A 15302-nucleotide genomic window follows, 5' to 3' on the forward strand; every position below is an offset into this window, starting at 1 on the left:
GACTTGTGGAAACTCATTGACGTTTCCTTGGAGGAGACAGGGAAGAGTTGCTTCAGCAGTTCATAGCAGCCAAACAACTGAATGCTTCCTTCCGAGATGAGCTGCTGCCTCATCCACGCACTGTCAGCTATTAGATGCCACATGAATGCAGAAGGTGAAGGGCAAAGAGATGTCACAAACAGGAATTTGGCCTCACACTGCGGATTATGTCAACCCTGGCATAAGCAGCCTGGCAAGTTTTGCAATTTACGGAGTAGGAAATTTCCTTTCACCATGCATATATCCAAAGAAAACATGTCTCCAGTCATTTCCACAACGCAGAGACAGCAATTATTCAAAAAACCATGTAGCTTCACTAATTGAGTAAAAGTCTGCACCATTGGTAACTTAACAGTGGAAAGCCAGGGCAAACAATTGCAACGTCAAGGAAAAAAAGGAGGGGAAAAAAAAGTCAGGAATTCAGCTAGAGAGAGAAAAAAAGAGAGAGACCCCAGTTACTGTTTCTTAGTACCTCTTACTGCATGTGGTTTCTTCCAGAATACACTTCTCAGTCACATCTTTATCTAAAATCTGCATTTGCCTCCTTCCGAGAATTTACAGCTGCACTTCCTCGGGTATTTGGCAGAGTATCATCCATGGTCCCGACTTAGTTCAGCACCCGAGCTCCTCTGTTTTGCCAGAGACTACTATAGAGTTAACCGCCATTTTAGCAGTCCTTACAAGGCACTTCTTAAGCAAAAAAAAAAAGTCCAACAAATACTTGACATTTAATACATATTTTGCACTATTCGTCTGTCTGCCGGAGTCTTCCTGTCACAATCTGCCATCCATCCTTGGAACTGTTAAGAACCTCTCTCCACCAGACTGCTCGCTCTGCCTCTCAGGTGGGTTTCATCGAGGCCTTTTGGAAAGGACCCCGTCTAGGGGCTCTGTCCCGCTGTGAAGTTACAGCAGCTGTCTCTCTTAACTTCGACTCCTGCCTGCCCGCACGCTTCCCAGCGCAACTCTCCTCAGCGCCCACGGGCCTGGCGCGACTCGGTGTGCCCACGCTCCTCCGCCGCCCGCTTCCTCCCCGAACGGCTAGTTACTTAATTACTTTTGGCAGGATGGAAGCAGGAGGCGAGGGGGAATACTGTCCCTCCGCCATCAGCAAGGCAGAGGAAGAGGGACCGCGGGGCAGGGCGCCGGCCGCCGTTACCACAGCCGAAGGAACAGCCCTCGCCGCCGGGCACGCGCCGCCTGCGCGCGCCCGGGCTCACCTGCCCGCCCTCCCGCCACACGGCGGCCTCCAGCCCCGCCCCCGCGCGGGAGAGACCATTGCCGGCGGCGGGACGGGGGGGGGAGCAGAACGGACCCCCTTCTGCCGGGGATGGCGATGGCCACGCCGTTACCGGCTGCTGTCCCAGGCGCTGGCCGCGCCCCGGGTGGGCGGGGCGGCCGTGATAGGCAGGGCGAGAAGCCAACCGGCGCAGGCGCTGGGCTGGGTTGGGGCGGGCGGAAGCGTTTGCCGGGCGGAAGTGCCGCCGGGGTGGTGTCGCGCCGAGGCGGGTCGGGCCGGCGTAGCGCCAGGTGCCCCGCGGCGCGTAGAGGCGGCCGGGCCGGGGCGGGCTGGGGGCTGATGTGAGCCGGCGCGGTGTCTGTGCGGGCGGGCGGGCGGCCCCGCCGGTGATGTGCGCCCCGCGGGGGCGGCCGGGCCCAGCGCCGGCCAGCTGAGGTGCCGCGGACCCCGGCTCGGTGCGGAGGGTGCCGGTGCGGCTGGCGGGGCGGCGTCGCCGCCGCGGCCATGCCGTGCACCTGCGGGAACTGGCGGCGGTGGATCCGGCCGCTGGTGGTTCTGCTGTACATCGTAGGGCTGCTGGTGGTGGTGCCGCTCTGCGTCTGGGAACTGCAGAAGCTGGAGGTGAGGTGAGGGGCGCGGCGGGGTGGGTGGCGGGGGGGGCGGGCTGGGAGGTGTCTGTCAGCCCGGGCCCGTCCGCTGGGCCGCTCCGGGGCCGCTTCGCTCCTCCGAGGCGGTTGGCAGCGCCCTTCGGCCCCGGGTGGAAACCCGGCGGGGGGAGGAGAAGCCGGAGCAGCTCCGCGTTGTTGCTGCGGGCGGTTGTCGCGCTGCTAAAGCGCAAGCGAATCAAGGTGGAACAGGACAGGAATTCTTTCTCTTTCCGGTTCCGCAATAGTGGATGTTTAAGCAGCTGATAGCGCTGCCGAAGAAACTGGAGTCAGTCTCTACAGGAGCACGGCCGGAGCTCTGCCGCTGCCCTGCCCAGGGCTTGCGTTTTGGCACTTTGTAGTGGCGCTGGCACACGACTGTTCGTGACCTGCTCGGTACGGGCGTGTGGCACTGGAGGGAACCTTCTTCGCGGCATGGTTTTAAGCGCTTAATGGCACTAAAGTCCGTCTTGGGTGGATTTTAAATTTCCTGTTTTGAAACCTTCTTCTGATGCCTCTGTACGTTCGGCATAATGGATGTTTCTATCAACGCGGTATCTGAAATTTCAAAATCATTAAATCTTATACTGGTAGAGAAACTACTCAGAAGCGGCCTTTGAACGGGAAAGCAACAGGTGGTGTGGGATGTTGATGTACAGTAGGGGATCAGGCAAGAAACTATCAACAACAAAAAAACTTGAGAAGAGTCCAGTGTGTTTCTCAGTTTTTGGTACTTAGAATTATTAATATAGTTATTTTTCAGAGAGCTTTCGTTTAAAATCATAGCCCTGTGTTTTAGCAGACAGATATGTATAAATGCATATCTAGTTCAGATTCTGAAATGAAACTAGTTGAAATCGGTTACTAGTTGGAACTTGACTTTAAATGCACAAGATTTCAGAAACTTTATAATGAAGCACTGAACTGAGACAATTTCCAGACCTAAAGCATTGTGGCTTTCAGTAAATTAAATAGTAAGCATTACTATGTTTTTATAGAACATTTTGTGTTTATTGGCGTTTCTGCTTGGTTCTGCAAGATTTCTCGTCTTTTTCTTTTGAGTTTTTAAGTTTTACTCTAAGCCACATCAACAGAAAGCAAGAGAGACCTTGGGATTTTGTGTATTTGAAAAGGACAGTTAGAAAAACTAAACTTAATATTGGGATATGTACTTAATGTCCCTCTTTAAAGTTTATTGACAGTAAAAAAGATAAATTATTTTTCTTGCTATACTAGTAAGACTTTAAAGTATTAATACTGAAACTTTGATCTTGTGTTCTTCTTTTTTTTTTTTCAAGGTTGGAATTCATACCAAGGCATGGTTTATCGCTGGGATATTTCTCCTAATGACTATACCAATATCTCTCTGGGGAATACTACAACACTTAGTTCATTATACTCAACCCGAATTACAGAAACCAATAATAAGGTAACGTTTCACTTTTTACCCGTGCTACAAGTGTTGAATTTAATTCAGACTGAAAATGCTTCTAGTAATATTAAATGTTCTTTGTTATTGTAACAGGATTCTGTGGATGGTGCCGATTTACAGTTTAGACAGTGTAAGTGTTCTCTTACTGTTAACAGCTCAATAAAATTCTGTTTGCTGTGGGAGTGAGGGAAAACAGTGTCACAGTTAGCGAAAACAACTCTGCATGCAGAGTTGTAGTCCTAAAAGCTTCTGGGCATTCTTATTTATGGAAGTACGTCAGAAGCATAGTTCTGGCAGTATTATGTTCTCCTTGTGGAGTTTGTGGGAGCGCTTTTGCTAACCTTTCTTACTCTTTTCTGTCCTTGAGTATACTTTGACAGATGTGGAAAGGGGTATGACAGGAGCCCACTTTCAGTCCTTCCATCTTCAGTAACAGTCAAACTGGGAACCAGACTGATCCAATCACAGTCTCAAAGTTCAGTGCCTTACCTTTCTTTCCCAAGTTAGGCTTAGTACTTTCACTTAGTGCTAAAATTCTTCCTTTTTGCTTCAGGGGGCAAAGGGTCAGATCCCACGAAAAAATCCATTTCTGAGTACTTTTATGTGACAGATTCTATTGGCCATACCAGATCCAGTTCATGTAAATACATCACCTGTGGCTCCACACATAGAGGTGATTTCAGCCAGAGCTAAGCAACGTACCAAATCTGTGGACTGTACGGGATATGTGTTTGCGTGTTGTAATTGACTCTTGACATTGCAAATACTTCTGTTTCCCTCATAAAAGAAAGCTTTCTAGGAACTTTTCCTTTGTTTATGAAGTGTCACCTTTATGTATGTTCTCTTTTTTTCTTTTTTGAAAGACTGAGATTTAGAGTCTCTGAGAATGAAGAAAAGTAGGGTAGAAAACATTATCTTTTTCCTGTGGCAAATATCAGCTCCCTCTGGTTGATATTTCAGTTTCCAGTACAGAGTTTTCTTTTGGAAGAAAGTTACCTGCTAATTAAATGAGCTCTAGACAGGCATTCAGGGACATGGCTGAAATATTGAAATCTTCCCCCAGACTCCTGGATCTTATGGCCTTTGCTGCATATATGGTATCCTCCTAGAGAGCTTAATCTGAGCTGAATGTAAAGGTCTCTTCTCAGATTCAAATACTGTATTCTGTTTACTAGATGCAGTATTACATTTTCCCCAAATGTAAAGGTGTTGCAGCATATGTCTTCTCTAGTATTTCTTAATTGTGATGAGGATGTGAAGGATTTTATTGTAGTTCTGATAGGAAGGTTAGAGAAGGCACATTCACTCTACTACAACCTAGGGTAGCAAAGTAAACTCAAAAGACCTGCTGCCTCTATTTAAAACCACACCACCACACTCCCTCAAAAAAAACCACCCAGTAGTACAAGTTGCACTGAACGGTGCAACAGCAGTATGATATCAAAATTAAAAATTGAAAACTCTGAAAGCTGATCCATAGTCAGTTTTGCCAAAAAAAAAAAAAAAAAAGCTTTTCTATCTGAAATTCTTGTTTAGAGGGATAACTACCACTTTAAGGCTAATCTGCTGCTTCTCTATTTTGCAAATGTGCCAGAACAAACATTTACACATTAGATAGCAAAAGAAATCAACTTTGTACTGAGGGACTAAAAACTTACTTCTCAAACCCATATTGACAAGGAACATGTGAATTTCAAGAAAGAGTTCTGTCTCGTCTCCTCCCAAGGGGAGTAGGTTATGTGCAGGGAACCATTTCCTTAGTTACTTTCAAATTAAAGACTCAAATTCTGTGGACAAAGATACAGAGCATCTCTTGCGCAGTGCTTTAAGCATGCTTCCATTTGGATGCAGTCTGAAGTTCCACTTGTGCTTTTACAGAATGTTATTTTCTAGCTGTAGCATCACACTTTTACTAGCCAAACGCTTCAAGCCCTGTTTAATTAGTGCCTGCTGTCTAATGAAGTCTGGCTTGCTGAACTAGCCAAGGCAGTGTTGTCGTTGAATCGCTTTTGCCTTTCCTGTTGTAACCTTTTGTGTACCTCTCTTCTTACAGTGGATAGCTTTGAAATACCCCAACATTGCGATATACGTGGACACGTGTCGAGAATGCTATGAAGCTTATGTCATCTATAATTTTATGGTTTTTCTTTCCAATTATCTAACCAACCGGTATCCAAACCTCGTATTAATAATAGAAGCGAAGGATCAGCAGAGACATCTGCCACCTCTATGTTGTTGTCCATCGTGGGCTATGGGAGAGTGAGTATATGATGACATCTCAAAATTTTAAGCTGTGTAATCAGATACAAAAATTTTTTCCTGTTTAGTAGCATAACTGTTGTGGCCCCGCGGTCAGTTTGTGGTTTGCACACGTTTTGTTTATTGGCTATGAGCCCCTACTGAAAGCAGCTGTGAACGTGTTTTCACCTAGCTGTGAAACATCCTGTAAGTCACAGTTACTAACGTGCATTGACTCAGGTGATGCTGAAGGAAATACCCTTATTTTTGAAAAATACTGGAAAAAGGTCTCTTTGAATTCACTGCCTTCGCTATCATATGATATTTGCCAAAAATCTCATGTGGAATTGCTGGTGGACCAGATAGCCTATGGCTTTTACTTCTGTAGGTGAAGGACAAAAGGCTATATGTCCATGAACTGTTTGTTTTTGCGTGCTTAATCTGATAAGCATCTCTCTTAAGAGATTTTTATAAAGCTGTTTAAAATATTAAAGACAAACTGTGAACGTAAGTCATTCTTAAGTATCTTCAAACACAGTGAAAATTGCATTCTCTTTGTTTAGCCCAGCCAGAATCTTTCCATGGCTAAAAGAAGTGGATCATTGAATACTTCCTGTTATGGATCTATAAAAGTCTAGGTCTTCTATGTATTGCATGTATACACACTATACACTGTAGCATCTGAAGTCCTGGAAGCAGAAATTGAAATTACCATAAAATAAAAATTCAGTTTAGTGAAACTACTGAGAGCAGGGAACTTCCATAAGTGAATTGTCCTTAAATTCTTGTACGATGAATTTTGTGTTTCTCTTGCAGAGTTTTGTTGTTTAGATGTAAACTGGGTGTTTTGCAGTACACTGTAGTCAGACCATTTACTACCATCATTGCTTTGTAAGTATCGTCATAAATCATTAACGTTGATCTTCAGGATGTAATTTTGAGTTACGCTGGGAAGAGTTTTCATGCCCTTTCTACTGAATCAAGGCAGTTTGAAAGCAGACTTGTGTTACATGCTACATGGGTCCTGGCAATTTGAATCCACCTATGTTTTCCTCTATAGCAAATGACTATTTGCAGAGTTGAAATAATAAATACTTAATGCCTGCTGCTGAAAGCAGTGGGAGAGAATGTGAAGTACTGTTTATGTGGGAAAGGCGTTTTTATGATCTCTTAATTTGTAGAGTCTTTTTTTCCTCCTTCTGTCTTTCCTTATTGGCTTCAACAATTGGGTATTTTTAAAGTCAGGTTTCGTGTTACTTTTTATGTTTTATTGAACTTTGCATGTGACAAGCCTGGCTGTGTGTCTTCATACCTATCATATAACCTGTTGTTGTAAAGGAACAGCAGGCAGTTATGCATGTTGATGCTGAAAGCTTAATTATGTGAACTTTGTATTGATAGCCATTACTGTGGGATGGTGGAAGAAGTTGCTACTCACAAAGAATATCCATATAAACGTTTATATTAGCTGTATATGTTCTAACAGTTAAAAGCAAAGCAGCTGAAAAAAAATGATGTTTAATTGTTGAATTCATTCAATAACGGGATATGTTAACTCGGCATTCAAACACTATTTCTTCTATGGAAAATAGAATACGAACTTCCTACGCCATATGCTCTTGGAAACTGATTCTTGTGCAGACGCCCAGTGTCCATATTTGAGTACCAGAAGAGATTTTGGATTCTAACAGTTGATCGATGTAATGAAGGTTTAGCACTTCAAGAAAGCGATCATTTACTCCATAGTGATTAATTCTAAAAATTCTTTCAGAATTTGTGAACTAGTGGGGGTGTATGATGAAGGAAACTTCAGCTTCAACAATGCTTGGACTTACTTGGTTATACTTAACAACATGTCACAGCTAGTGAGTATCAAGAGTACCTCTTTCTGCTCTTCTAAGTCGTTGTATTAGTATTATGTGCATCTTCTTATGTGAACTATTGACAGTAATTGTGTTAATGTCTGGTAATTTTTATTAGTAGAGTGTTTCCCACTGTAAGTCAGAGTTACTATCTGCTAAATACTATATATGCAAAATACTAGGAAAACAGATCCTGTAAGACTTTTATTATTCTTGCTATGAAGCTCCATAAAGCAATGAAGTGTCCCCCCTCTACCTCAAACTATTTGATGGGTGAAGTGGTGTGGCCCAAGCATGTTGGAGCTGCAGACTTGCCCTTCTGCGGAAGAGATGAGTTCAGTCACCCCAGTAGGTTCCTCCCAGCACACACACAAAGAATCAGCAGTGGTGATGTTAAAAATACTGTGTTACAAAGCTGGCAGTAACAACATTGACAGAAAAAATGGAAACGGTGCATGCAGTGCTGAGATTCTGGCTTGTCTAACACCTTGTCTTGCTGGTTCCTTTGGCAGATGATGTCAGGGTAAGATGTCAGCCACTAGGCTCGAAAATTTCATTTCGGAGGTCAGGGATTGCATTTAGTGGCTTGCTGGGAATGCAGAGGAATCATTCTCTGCTTTACCTGGGGCACGTTACATGTGAGCTAGAGGAGAGAGCAGCAGCTGTGGCTGCTTGTTGCTTAGCCTCCAAGCTTCTTCTCGTCAACAGCAGAAGGAGTCAGTCAGAAGAGCATGACATCCAAAAAAGGTGTCCTTCTCCTACTGCCACCACCATGTTTGATGGGTAACTGTTACGGAAGGAGCTGTAACTGCTTTCTGCAGTGACAACTCCCAGCAGCAACACATACTTCTGCATGTCCTGGTTGACATGATTGTGTCAAGAAACTGCTAAGAGAGTGTGTGTGAAGAGGGGAGATCAGTGCCTTAGGTTTGGCCATGCATTTGTTCAGTTGCTTGCAGTTGTCATTAATAGAAACTTGTTGAGGTTTGCAATGAAGATTTCATTCGTTGCCTCGTTTCTCATAAAGAGGCAACATTTGAGACGTTCTTCACAGAAGCCTGAAAGAACATGTGCTTTTTATGCTGTTTTCCCTAGAGATGTGCTTGGCATTGAAAAGATGTTATGGGACCTTCCTGTGCTTTGCTTGGGTGTGTAGATAGATGATCTTAGTCTCTGTCTGCCAGTACCATGCATTTCAGAAATACAATTTCAAGGGAAAAAATCTGCTTTAAAACAGTAAGGCAAAGAACATATTTTCTAAAACAGATAGCTTTTTAAGTTTGTATCATACTGTGATATATTTTTTTTTTTAATGGAAGAGATGCTGTAAAACAACTCCCTCACAAAATAAACACGGATTCAAAAGCTTTTCTTAATTTTCTTTTCCTTGTTAGTTTGCTATGTATTGTCTGGTGCTGTTTTATAAAGTACTACGTGAAGAACTGAACCCTATCCAACCTGTTGGCAAGTTCCTTTGTGTGAAGATGGTCGTTTTTGTTTCTTTCTGGTAAGTGAATTATCTACTTACTGCTTCTTGCTCTCAGGGCAGATCATAAAGGAGCTAAAAAGGCTGGATTTGTTACTGAGGTTAGAGGCCTCAAAAAAACTACCCATAATGTTAGTGAAGTGCTGTCAGGGGAAAAGGGTACTAGTGGGTTGGACAGATCGTTCTTGTTCAGTTGAGATTATTTTTTAGACTTGCTATTTTGTAAGGTGATTCTCAAGAATATCATTTGAGAATCTTCACTTGCAGTTATTTCAAAACCAAAATGACATTTTTTTTTTTACTTTTTAAAGTAAAAATAAATAACTTTTTCAGAACAAGTTACTATTTTAAATCACTCACACTTAGCTGTTAGAGTGAGTGCATTTGACTATCTGAACATTACTCTGTGGGCTGCAGTAATACCCTAAAGAGAAGCAACTTCTGGAATTAACTGGAACAACAAACTCTTCTTTGGTTGTGTTCTCTATTGGTCTTTAGGATCACGAATGAATGACATCTCTTTTAAAATCAGTTTTGTTTTGTTTTCCTCCTCTTTAAATATATAAACAGTATGTTTTTTATAAGATTCTTCCTATGTACATATATGTACATACACATACAAACAGGCCTCATTTACCAGATTTGCTTGGAGGTTTTTTGGTGCTACTGTTAAAATAATAATATTAATAAAAATAATCTTTATAGGCAAGCTGTGCTCATTGCGTTGTTGGTAAAAGTTGGCGTTATTTCTGAGAAACACACCTGGGAATGGCAAAGTGTGGAAGCTGTGGCTACAGGCTTGCAGGTAGGAATGGACAGTTACTTCTTGAGAGGAATGGCTATATGGAAGATGACGTAGCTGATCTCGAGCAAACATTGTCATACTCACTTTAATTGACATAGGCTAGATTAGTACTGAATTTATTTCAAGTTGGGCTGTTTCAGCCAGTCACCCCAAGTGAGATTTATGCTCAACGCTTCTATATCCATGGCTGGAGCAGAAGGAACGTGCCCCAGTTAAGTACTTCTGTGGGATATCCTTGCCTTTCCCCTTGCAAGAATTCATCATAGAGCTGCTCTTTGTTGAATATCCACTTCCAGCAAGTCAGTCCGTCAGGCAAGGAGATTCCAGTATGTGTGTAGTAGACATGGCTCTCTGAAACCTGCTGAGAATATCCTGCCTCTGGTGGAAGAGAGGCTGATGCCAGTATCCCAACGCAATTGCAGTCTTTCAGTTGTAGGAGAAACCCAGGAACTCTTTTTTCTTGAGTTAGGAATGATTAAGTCAATCTGTCTCTCATTGCAGGATTTTATCATTTGTGTTGAGATGTTCCTGGCTGCTATTGCACATCACTACAGTTTTTCCTATAAACCTTATGTTCAAGAAGCTGAGGAAGGGTCGTGCTTTGACTCTTTTCTTGCCATGTGGGATATTTCTGATATAAGGGCAGACATATCGGAACAGGTTCGAAATGTCGGTAAGTAACAAACAGATTTGTATGATCTGTTAACAGTATGTGTATTTCCAGCTTCCTCATACACTATTATCCATCTCACCTTGAGAACATTTCATGCTAAATTAGTGGCAGCTGCATCCCTAGAGGATTTCATGGTTTATCTGGCACTTTGCTCTTTCCAGAACTCCTGACTGATTTAGAGTCTAGTTTTGAATTTTTCTTTTAAACAGATGGATCTTAGGGTAAGTTTCGGGTGTGTTAGGTAGAAGAGAGGCATGTCCTTTTTGGTTGTGGGTTTGTTGTTTTTTTTTTTTAAATGGAAAGACCATCCTTTTATTTGTTAAAGCTAACAATGCCCATGAAAAACTATTATAAGACAAAGACTTATTTAACATGCCTGTTTTAGAGTTGATGTGTTCAAAGACCTCGGTATAGTGCTGGAAGTACTAAAAAAAGTATTTTCCTTTGGCATAACTCTAGGAAGGACAGTGTTGGGCCAGCCACGGAAAATCTTTTTCGCTGAGGATCATGAACAAAACGAGCATACAAGTTTACTGTCTTCATCTACTCAAGACCCAATTTCTGATGCTTCTTCAATGCCATCTTCACCCATGGGTCATTATCAGGGGTTTGGACACACTGTGACGCCTCTCACAACACCGACAACAGCCCCTGCAGTTGATGGTATTTATAACACTTCTGTTCAAGATGCTGAGGAGTCACCCGAACTAGAGCACAACTTGTCAGAGAAAGCTTTGGATAAAAGTTAGGCTCACCTTTTCTTGGAACGTGTCAAGGAGTCTGTTGTATACTCGCCACACGTGTTCTGTTAACAAGTACTATTAACGATGAAAGTTGGAAGGTTTGAAAAAGCTACTGCGCAGACAGGAAGAGGATATAGCTGCAACTAACATCTGAATTCTGAATCTGTAACAGATGTCAGTGGCTGTGAGTACCCCGTGAATATAAAACACGCACACTGTGAAGGTTTCTGCATAAATCTTAAGAACCAACTCCTTAAACTGCTAAACACTCACACATCATGTCAAAATCCCACTAACTTTTATTATTCCAAAAGAAACACTTGGAAAAATACTCTGCTCTTCTAAAGATGAAGTGTAAGTACTACTAGCAATGGGAACTTAATTTCAAGAATGTAATTTAAGGAGGACATTAGCAAAAAGTGTGTGTATTAGCTTTGGTTGTCCTCTTAATGATGGTAACTTCCATACCCCAGTGCTGAATGGAGTGTGGGCAAAATGGTAACTTGTGTACAGATGCCATCTTCTTCCCTTTCCTGCATAGCTAAATAAAACCCCTTTTTGAAGATTATTATTACAGAGCGTCAGTAAAGAATCTATACAAAGTAAGCATTCCCTACAGGCCTACATAATTCCATGCCCGGAACATACCGTTGGCATATCTGTTGTTCTTGTAGCTCATATTTAAGTCTTTCACATTCAGAGACAGCCAGGATGACAGGTTTTGGATTGATACCTTGCTCTTGACTACTCTTTTCCTATCCCTCTGAAATAAGAGTAATGGTTACTACCTTAAAATACATGGAGGAGGGGAATAAAGGATGTCAAAAAGGAAGTGGAAAACAAAACTGATTTCTTTATTTTGGGTTGCAATAAATTCTTTAACACTTAAGTTGTTTTTAAGCTGTTAAAGCAGGATATCTTGACAACGTGTCTGTAGAAATTTGTATTCATAAATGTGTGTGTGTGATTATTGTATTATGCTTCTAGTACAGCCTGGATTCAAATGTAATAGTAGTTTTTGTTTGTTTGTTTGTTTTAACCCCAACACCCCAACACTAATTAGCTAGTCTAATACTGGAGTTACTAGCATTAGATTTCAGACCAAGAAGTAAGTTATATCAAAATGTTGTTTTGCAAAAACTGACAAAATCAGAGGGGTATTGTTTTTTATCCCATTACCAGATTTTACTACTATTGCATGTTTGCAATCTGACAAAAAAACAAACCCTAGAGCACTGACCTCTTAAGTGACATCTGAAGTTTCTTTTTCAGCGTTGTTAGCATTTACAGGATAAATGTTTAACTTCTGGCTGTCACAGTAAATTCATCTTAAGTGCTTTTTTTGCAGTACTAGTGTGATGTAAATACTGCGCCTTACTCACTAGGCTGCATGTTTTATAGTTGACTATGTACTTGCTGTATCTGAAATTAGTGGGAAAGTGCAAATCATGATTTTCAATTTGCCAAGTCATTGCCTTTGTTGTAAATAAGCAATTAAAGATTTTATTTCAACTGTTTACCTTCTTTCGATCTGATGTACTGCTACAGTAATTTAAGAGTGAGTGACACATGAATACAACGGTCCTTTATGGAAGAAGGGCATCTTTCAGTACAACTAGTACAAGAGTGTGTGCTTTTGGTATTTTAAAGCTTATACCAAAAATGGAATTCTTGTTTGAGTTTACGAGGCGTCAGAATCTCCTTATTTATGCTTGATTCCAGGTGTCTTTTATCCATGTAATAGCCATGTTCAGAAAGGAAACAACGTGCAAAAACTCGCAATTTCAATGCCCACTGTAGCCACTCTTAGAAATAATCTGATTTCCAGCATATATACAGGTAAAAAGGGGCATTGGGAGAAATAGTATCTGAAGGTCAGAGCTGCTGGAAGTTAAGCAGCTACTGTGCTCTAGCTTTTCAAAAACCTCACACTGAGGAGTTTTCTTAGGTAAGGTAAAGAGAGGGGACCTTGTTAGGAAAACAGCTTCTTTCGCACCATTTCTGAAAAGCTACTAAGTTATTTTATCAGTGCTCAGTTATTTCATTTCATATGCACAGCATTCCTGCCTTATTTTTTTTTTCCTGGAAGAAAAGTTATTTTTTCATTGCAGTAGCTTACAGGATCATACCTTTCCAATAAAGATTGTTACTGAATTTCCAAAATAAATAGAAGTCTTTTTCCATGACACCTACTCTGTCTTTTGAAAACTACACCAGTATTCCACAGCATTACCTATCACGTTTTTGTATAAAGAAGTTCATGTGCAAATAGTCCTTCATCTTTGTGTTATCCATCTTTGTTCCTCTGTTGTTTTATGCCTTATCTCCCAGCTTTTGATCAGAAGTCTTTTAAGGATTGCTCCTGCCTTACTTAACACACTGCTTGAAAACGCAGTAGTGGTCACTTTCAGCCCTTTACTTAGTGTCATTGAGTAAGGGTAGAATATATACTTAATTTTTCTTTAACTCATTTTGCTGTCTTATTGATTGCTAAAAGCTTAATAAATATGCCTAACCACTATTATTTAATGTTTTGGCTTTTATCAGCAGTCTTCCAGTATGAGAAGCCTAAGTGCTTCTCTATAAAACTGCACTTGGGTGAAAATGTCCTGCACCTACTAGGTTTAGTTGTATCACATAGTAATTTAGATTTTATGGATCATGGTTTTGTTTGGGGTTGTTTGTTTGGTTGGGTTTTCTTTAAGAAAAGCTGTTATCTAAGTAGTATGAAAAGCCTCTGCCCTACTCTGATTCACTTACGTTTTGTTATGCATTGTACCCCTTGGATAAAGGATGGTATCCAGTTATTTTATTTTTAGAAAGCTTGACCTAGTCATTACCTGTGTTTTGGGAAAAAAAAAAAAAAAAATTGGAGCCCTTTCCTCCACCCTTCTAGGAGCTTTATTACAGCAATCTATCAGGTGCAGGTTCAGTTGACAGCTGATCAGGCAGACAGCCACAGCTCCATCAGGCCCTCTCAGTTTAACTCCAGGGAGCTATCCGAAATGTTTGACCTGAGAGCACATGCAGATCTTGCATGCAGCGACATGCTAGAAAAATGATTTGTGGATGGCTTTTTCTACAGATGCCTGTTAAGGAAAGATCACAGAAGTACCTCTTCTACGCTCAAGAGACAGCGCTGACAGTAAAAAATATGTTGCTAACAGCCTTCCTCACATCTCTTACACAGGTAGAATCAATGTAGAGTGAGAAGCTTTTGTTAGTCTTCCGTTTGGATACAAATTTAATAAAAGGAACTTGCTACCTGCATTATACCAAAATGTAATCCTGCAGAAGAGATGCAGGAGTACTGTGGTGACTGACGTAGTATTTTATACTGCTTTCATACAGACAAAAAAAAAATACATTGTATTACCAGAAATGATTCTGTGAGGGATTCTAAAAGCTTACTAGCTTTGCCTTCCACCGTACAACATAAATTATCTGACGTCTCTCCTTTACAACTTTTTATAATGGTGTATGTGCAACACTAACTTGAGATACTGTAACTGGAATGGTGCTACAGTCCCTACTACAAGGCTAACATCTCAATACACTGAAGTTTAACTTCAGTAGGATGTTTTGGCAACTGAGAATGGAACTGCAATTTGAGAAACCAGGACTATCCTGAATAGCCACAGCTGTTTATTTCTGGTACAGGCATCTGAAGACAGGCTGAGAGAGTTGAGGTGGTTGAGCCTGGAGAAGGCTCCAGGGAGATCTTATAGCAGCATTCCAGTATCTAAAGAATGCCCACAAGAAAGCTGGGGAGGGACTTTTTACAAGGGTGTGTAGTGATAGGACATGGGGCAATGACTTCAAACTGAAAGAGGGGAGATTTAGATTAGATCTAAGGAAGAAATTTTTCACTCAGAGGGTGGTGAAGCACTGGAACAGGTTGCCCAGAGAAGTTGTAGATGGCCCATCCCTGGAAGTGTTCAAGGCCAGGTTGGATGAGGCTTTGGGCAACCTGGTGTAGTGGAGGGTTTCCCTGCCCATGGCAGGGGGGTTGGAACTAGATGATCTTTGAGGTCCCTTCCAACCCAAACCATTCTGTGATTCTATTCGGATGCTTCTTCTCTTACTACAGATGATACGGTAGCAAGAGAAGTCTGTCCCACTGCTATTGTCACTACAATA

At 41.7% G+C, this 15302-nt stretch overlaps 1 protein-coding gene across 1 annotated transcript; it reads left to right on the forward strand.

The window, feature by feature from the left end:
* Nucleotides 1-1783: 1783 nt before the first annotated feature.
* TMEM184C (transmembrane protein 184C) lies at nucleotides 1784-12208 on the forward strand. Its single transcript, XM_086612244.1, has 10 exons — nucleotides 1784-1900; nucleotides 3222-3352; nucleotides 3449-3485; nucleotides 5409-5614; nucleotides 6410-6484; nucleotides 7365-7458; nucleotides 8850-8962; nucleotides 9647-9746; nucleotides 10248-10419; nucleotides 10879-12208. Exons 1-10 carry the CDS (start codon nucleotides 1784-1786, stop codon nucleotides 11166-11168), a joined length of 1335 nt encoding a protein of 444 aa, XP_086468370.1. The 3' UTR covers nucleotides 11169-12208.
* The last annotated feature ends 3094 nt before the right edge of the window (nucleotides 12209-15302 follow it).

This window comes from Tauraco erythrolophus, chromosome 5 (genome assembly GCF_009769465.1).
Source record: "Tauraco erythrolophus isolate bTauEry1 chromosome 5, bTauEry1.pri, whole genome shotgun sequence".
Lineage (NCBI taxonomy): Eukaryota > Metazoa > Chordata > Aves > Musophagiformes > Musophagidae > Tauraco > Tauraco erythrolophus.

Coding starts and splice junctions, on each gene's coding strand:
- TMEM184C (XM_086612244.1), top strand. CDS start 1,784: ATGCCGTGCACCTGCGGGAACTGGCGGCGGTGGATCCGGCCGCTGGTG. Junction 1,901..3,221: donor GGGAACTGCAGAAGCTGGAG/GTGAGGTGAGGG, acceptor TTTTTTTTCAAG/GTTGGAATTCATACCAAGGC. Junction 3,353..3,448: donor TTACAGAAACCAATAATAAG/GTAACGTTTCAC, acceptor TTATTGTAACAG/GATTCTGTGGATGGTGCCGA.